We start from the raw sequence: 6870 nt of genomic DNA, 5'->3' as shown, positions 1-6870 counted from the left end.
TTACTCATTAGGAACTGGACTGAGGCCACCAATGCTTCATTTGGACGAAGAATCTTGCTGCATTCTGTCCCATGAGAACTTGAGTAAGTCTGGATTCAAAAGTAAGGAATTTGTTCAGTAGAGGAAAAATCAAGACAGGATAGCTGATCACTGCTCTTAACCAGATATTCAGCAAGAAAGAACAAATGGGACAGAACTACATGAAAACATATAGTTTCATGGGAAAAGATGGGAAGCAAGTCTAACATTGCCTGTACATCATATATGAAGGTATGAAAATATGTGTAATTGGGAAAGATATTGCTACCACAAATTAGAAACAAGGAGCTCTGCATTAAGACAATAAAGGTTCCCTGGGAACAAAACACCATTCATGGTAGGCTGTAATTTATTAGAATGCAAATTCATTTTCAAGGATAAAACCTAAACTGATAATGTCACAAGTTTCATCTCAAAGAACCTTGCCTTCTAAGCATTTCCCTATGGTGAACCTCAAGAGAACACAGAGGCCACTGCACATGGGGCCCAAGAGGCCTATAATTTATTTTGATCAGGCAGTAGATCCTAGTGGCATTGTCTAATGGTATTAGCCTTGTAGGCATAAAGAACAGAGGTCATGGAGTCTTGCCCCCAAAGCTCCAAACAACTTCTAAGACCAAGTAATGTGTGTTGGTATGGAATTCTATACAAGAAATAACTAAGACATCATTATATGAAGCTGAGATAGTGAACCATATGTAGCAAGGAAGACCTCATGTTGCTGGAAATGCCAGTACTATGGGACATTTGCAGAAGAAAGCTCTAGACATTGGATGTAACTGAGTCAAGAGAGTGGTCACATAAACTATGGAGGACAGACAATCAGGGGTTGGGACTCCCTAAAGTATCCGAACCTGATTCCACTAGATTGGATTGCAGGAGTTTTTTATTCCTTATTGGGTTTCATTCTTGCTTTGTTTGCTCGTTCCTTTCTCTGCTGACATTCCTCCCTTTTGGAGTAGAAATATTTACTCCATCCCATATCAGAGTTATGAAACTAGCTTTTTATCTTACAGAGTTTCTTTTAACAGATTACCTTGATGCTCAGAAGGGATTTCAGACTTTGAACTAATGAACAGTGTACGGACTGTTGAAATCCACCGGAACTGTTTCACTTACAATGAATCCATTTTGAATTATGAGATAGACAAGGGACTGTCTCATGGTAAGACCAAGGGAGGAAATATGATTTGAATGTCAAAGGTCTTCCATAGGCCTATGTGTTTGAACCATTGTCCATAGCTTCTGGCACTCTTTAGAATTCTGCAGGAAGAATTAAGAGCCTTCCTGAAAGAAGTAGAGAACTGTGGCTTAGTTGGTAGGGTTTTGTGCCTGGCCCCACTTCCTGTCTGCTCTTTATTTCCCGTTCTACCAAGATATAGGGATCCTCATGCCTTCTCCTCTATGGGGAACACTTTTCTCTCAAACTGTAACTCACAATAAACCACACCTCTTCTTAAGTTGCAGATATTTAGTCACTCACCAAGAAAAGCAGTCAATACAAATGGGGAAATAAGTAACTTTTATTCATTAGACAAAAGCTTAGAGTCACTACAATATTCACACACAAATGAGAAAAAATATTTAGTGGATATGAGGATCCAAGCATCTCTCTGATACAAATTCCCACATCACCAATAGCAATTTGGAAGAATTTTGTAAAGATATTATTAGATGTGAGCCACATCAATTAATTCAGTTTTTCTCTAAGACCTCAACTCATAGTTTTTAAAAATTAAAAATTAAATATTGTCAAGATGCAGATTAAATGTTTCAACAACCATCTCAATGGCAATTCTAAACATTTATAGGAAAATTTCACAGATATAATATTATTTAATATTCTCTCAATTACCTTTACCTAAAATAAAACTATCTCTGAAGAAGACCTCAGAGATTTGTTCTTATGGTTAATGACACAGAGACTTCTCAAGATAAATCTGAGTAAGAAATAGTATCATCTTAGTCTTCCAACCTTCTTTCTAGCAAGTCACTCACTTTCATTGTGACTCAGTAATATTTACAGATTGTGAACAATAATTCTTTATTTATATCACATTGTCTTTGAGTATAAACATTAATTAAATAATGTTTATAGCATATGTTGATAAAAGTGAATGACATTAAATTTTTTATTGTGTCTGTATTCTGGTGAAAGCTTTATGTACAACAGAGAAAAGCCAAGATTTGCTGCATGACTCACATAGCAAAGAATTCTACTTGTTATTTGAATTTTAATATATATATATATATACACACACACAATGAAATACCATCATATTAACCTTCATTCCATATCACCTCTAATCCCATCTTATCCTCTTGAAGAAATCATCCACCCAACTTCAAGGATTTTTTTAAAAAATTTTTAAATCCAATTAGTGCTGCTCATATGTGCATGGTTATGAGGCTTTCCACTCGAAACTGTGTATCTACACAATGGCTATATCCTTAAAGAAGAGACCTAAGAGAGTCTCAGCCTTGGTCAGAGAAGCTTCATTTTGCAGGCAGCATCAATCAATGAGTCAGTCAGTGCTTAGCCTTAAATAAGACATCAATGTCAATCCCTTCCTCGAGGCTGAAGGAGCATCATGGAAGCTGGAATATGATTTCTAGAGAATGGTGTAGATGGAGCGGCGTGGCTGCGTCCCGCCACCCAGCTAGCTTTGCCCAAAATAATTACACGGAAACTGTATTCTTTTAAACACTGTCTGGCCCATTAGTTTTAGCCTCTTATTGGTTAATTTTCATATCTTGTTTTAACCCATATTTAGTAATCTGTGTAGCACCACGAGGTGGTCGCTTACCAGCAGAGATCTTAACCTGTGTCCATCTCAGAGAGGAGAAGCATGGTGACTCACTATGGCGACTGCCTGAAGCATCTCCCCAACTCTGCTTCCTTTCTCCCATAATTCTGTTCTGTCTACTCCGCCTACCTAATTTTCTGTCCTCTTAAAGGGCCAAGGCAGTTTTTTTATTAATCAATAAAAGTAACAGACACTCCTCCATCAGAATGGAGAGGAGGGCTGTGGAAGGCTGCCTCTGGACATGGTATGGTTAGCACATTCATGAACTCACAGCATCTGTGGTTACCAGCATAAGACTTGCAGGATTCCAGCATAGGTGAGGGAGATGATATCCAGGCCTCACCCTTCACTGAGCTCTTCACTGATATTTTAAAGAATATCAGTATCTTACTCTGAAGAATAGTCTGTGATGCAGGACCGGGACGTAGATTTCGAGGAAACAGTAGGGGCTGGCATAGGAGTTGATAGAGTTTTTGAAGTAATTGGTAGTCGATTTGAAATCTGTTGGAACAGATTATCTAGAGACAGAGATAAGGTTGAGTTTAGAAAATAAATTGGGTTTTTTTAAAGATACACTTGAAACTTTTAGTTTATAGTCTTGGTAGTCAGAACGAGGAGTCCCAAGACCAAGAAAAGGTTAGGTTTATGGTCCTGGTAGCTGGGAAGAGGAATCCTAAGGCTGTGAAATTGGAGATAGATCCCATCCTTAGGAATAGTCAAAGGCAGGAAAACTTAGGTTACTGGTTGACAGGAGTACTTATCTGTAGTCTATTGAGAGTTCTTGAGAAGAACCAGAAAAAAAAATAGATTATCTATATAAGATTAAATGGGGAATAGCTGTTGTTTCTGAAAGCAGGGTCTGGTTAAGTTGGAGAGAGCATCTGATAGGCTTTTGTTACATCAGAATAGCCATTCCTGGGGTGTTTACATATGTTCTGAAATTTAAAAATTTTAGGAACATGGATGATTGGAGAAGTCCTTAACAAACAGTGAGAAGGTTTATCTGTAATTGGTTTGGGGGGTTGGTGTTGAAAGGTTGAGATAATTTGACTTTCGTTCTCAAAGGAAGATTTTAAATTGTCAAGTGGAAAGTCAGTTGTATAGGTGGGGAATGTCAACTAGGGGTATCAACAGCAAAGAGGACTGTGGCTAAAGGCAGGCTTTGAAGAGAGGTGTAAAGGAAGTAGTAGGAAGCATTGAAGGAGGTATGAATGAGGCTTAGGAGAGAGTTTGTTGGATGACCTTGACCCAAGTGAGGGCTTGGCTGTGAGAGTATGTCTATTTTGGAGAGGAGACAGATTGGATGTAGTTACATCTTGTATGTCTTGTAACTGAGAATATGGGCTTTAGGAGAGTCAGTTGGTGGTGGGTATTTTGCAATCATTTGGGCAGAGGAAAAGTTTCAGTGTGAGAAAAGAGATGAGATTTGGGGGGACTGGGGTTCGTGACAAAACAGGCAACAGATAGTGAAGATAAGTGTGTAAAGTGGGGATTAGGAAAGTACCCTATGCTGATAAAGGTTAGATATGTTGATATCTGGGTTATACAGTAAGCTTGCCTGGACGGATGTGGAATGAGTGATAAAAGTAGGGTGATTCATAAAAGTAGAGAGAAAAGGTTGGTTGACAGGCTGTCGCGTCAGCACAATTATTGTATGTACAGATAATGGAGGAGTCAGTCTGGTGTGGCCATCTGACAGGAAGGAGCTATCAGCATTACAAAGGTGAGGCAGAAATAGTTAGAGGACCCTCTTGTGTATTAAAGGAATGGGGTGGGCGGTTTTTGAGAATTTTAGACAAGTGTAAATATCTGGGGAATGTTGTTCGGGTAAAGGGTTAAGTACAGAGGGACTTGGGGGGAGAGGTAATAAACGTGAGTGATGAGTTTTTTTATAAGAGAAGTTTGGACAAATAAAATCTTAAATAGTAGGAGACCTTGGAGTCCTTTGTAAATTAGGAGTTGAAAGAGATGGAGTGAAGGAAACAGATTGTGAGAGGGAATCGATAGGTTCTGAGAGAGGATCCTGGATTTGTTTGTTAGAATTAGAGTTGAGCAGAGGAACTGCAGCAAGAGCTTGTAGGCATGGGCCCCAGCTGTGGAAAATAAATTTAAGGAATTGTTTGAGGATGGGAAGAAGAAGGAATCCAGAAGCATCTTGATATAGGGGATATCCTAGGATTGAGTATCCAGGGACACATAAGTGAGGAAAATGGCCATGATGACAGAGATAAGGAGCAGAGATGGGCAAGACAGTTTAAAGTGAAGTATCCATAGGTTGGTGTGAGGGAGAATTTAAGATAGTTGACTTGGGGAGAGGAGAATGGAGCTGTGGAAGGGTGAGAGGTGGTAACCTCTGGAACTGAGGAAATTGAGGACTGAGGCAGCATCAAGTAGTCTATCAGAGGAGGAAGGACTGCAAAGGAGGAGGTCAGCTATATACTGAAATAGGCAGGAGGAAAAGGGGGGAAGGCAGGCCATGTCCATAGAGAGTGCCAGGCAAAAAAGGTGGAGACTGTCTCTGAATCCTTAGAGAAAGAGAAGCCAAGTTAGTTATCAGGATTCTTAAGTATCAGGATCAGTCCAAGTAATCTAGGGATATTGAGAAAGACAGCATCTTTAAGATTTAGGACTGAAAAGTGAGTGGTGTTGCCAGGGATAGATGGGAGGATAGCCTACGTGATAGAGACATACAGATTAAGAGGAACTACAACAGTATTAGTGGGTCTTGGACTAAGTGGAAGGTTCTACTAGGTTTTTGACTGTTAGTATGGGAGTGGTGTAGGGTGAAGAGGTGGGACATAGAAGTGATGGCTTTGAGGCTTAGGCAGAGGCTGATTAAAGATGGTAAGTAATGGAGTCTGGAAATGTAGGCAGCAGAGTTTTTGAGTATGATGTGCAGTGAGCAGGGAGAGAGAGGAAGGTGGCAGTCCATCAAATGGGGCTGAAGGGTAAGAGGGGGGTTGGGATTTGGGAGAATGAGAGAGAGTACAAATGGGCCAAGGAAAGGAAGAAGAGAGACACAGGGGTGTATTTTGACTATGGTGAGGTAGACAGGTGAGTGGGAACAATACAGTAGCATAGAGAGAAGGAAAGAAAACCAAAATAACTTTTAATATAGGTTAAAATCCTTTCCAGACCTTTCTGACTTATATAAACTTTCATCTCTTCAGAAACATTTTTTGGACTGCTATAACTTCAGACCTATATATTTTTAACTTTCTATTTATTGTTACCTTTATTATTTATGCTTCTCTCATATATTATATCCTGACCACAGTTTCCCTCCCTCCCCATCTCATTGCAGAAGCAGTTGGTGTTCAGAAGCGGTTGGTGTTCAGCTGTCAGGAAAAGTATGTTCTAATTACTTTTATAGTTTATAATAAATTAATATTATTTTTAAAATATTAGGTCTTGCAACTTTATCCCTGTTGATTTTGAGTCTTGAAACATGAATTGAAGACTGAATTGGAGATCTTTTAGCATGAAAATAAACCATAAACTTCTGTCGTTACAGAATATCACAGTTCTTTTTGTATGACTCAGTTTAAGCTGGAGGCAGTGTCAGCACAAGAAAGGGTTATGTGGGAAAGTGACACGGGCCTTGGCAGAGGGAGGCATGAGATAACAAGGCCAAGGACATAAATTATAGACAGTTACTGGCCACCTACTGAAACAGTGTAACAGCAGAGGTGGAGCTGACATGTGAGCAAAGGTGTTGCAACAGGAGGGGGACTTCCAAGAGGACCTGAAGAAGCTGCTGGACTTAGCAGTCAGCTCTTGGGTGAGATATTTAGGAAATGATCGTTGAAAGGATTGCTGTCAGAAGGAAGCTTCAGTTTTCAGTGAGGGTAGAGAAGACACGAGTTTATGTTTCCTAATAAGGAGTGTTGGGGAGGGTGTAGTTGGTTTTGCTTGGGTTCTGTAAATGATCATAGACTTGACCATAGGCTGGACTGGGCCTTGCAGAATGGGCAGAGTTAACACAGGAGTGAGTGTGGCTGTTCATCAGATGCGTAGAGAAAAT

The 6870-nt window shown here is 39.8% G+C and overlaps 1 protein-coding gene across 1 annotated transcript in view; it reads right to left on the bottom strand.

Annotated features, from left to right (window-relative positions):
* Positions 1-3216: 3216 nt before the first annotated feature.
* LOC119818815 (cytochrome P450 2C55) overlaps positions 3217-6870 on the bottom strand; it is a 32970-nt gene continuing 29316 nt past the window's right edge. Inside the window, exon 9 of the mRNA XM_038336609.1 lies at positions 3217-3364. Within this exon, the coding sequence (XP_038192537.1) occupies positions 3234-3364 (131 nt within the window). The 3' untranslated portion in view covers positions 3217-3233. The remainder of the gene's footprint in view (positions 3365-6870) is intronic.

The sequence above is a fragment of the Arvicola amphibius genome, chromosome 1 (assembly GCF_903992535.2).
Source record: "Arvicola amphibius chromosome 1, mArvAmp1.2, whole genome shotgun sequence".
NCBI classification, from domain to species: Eukaryota; Metazoa; Chordata; class Mammalia; order Rodentia; family Cricetidae; genus Arvicola; species Arvicola amphibius.
The sequence above is the reverse complement of the archived record's forward strand: the minus strand, read 5'-3'. Positions and strand labels throughout refer to the sequence as shown.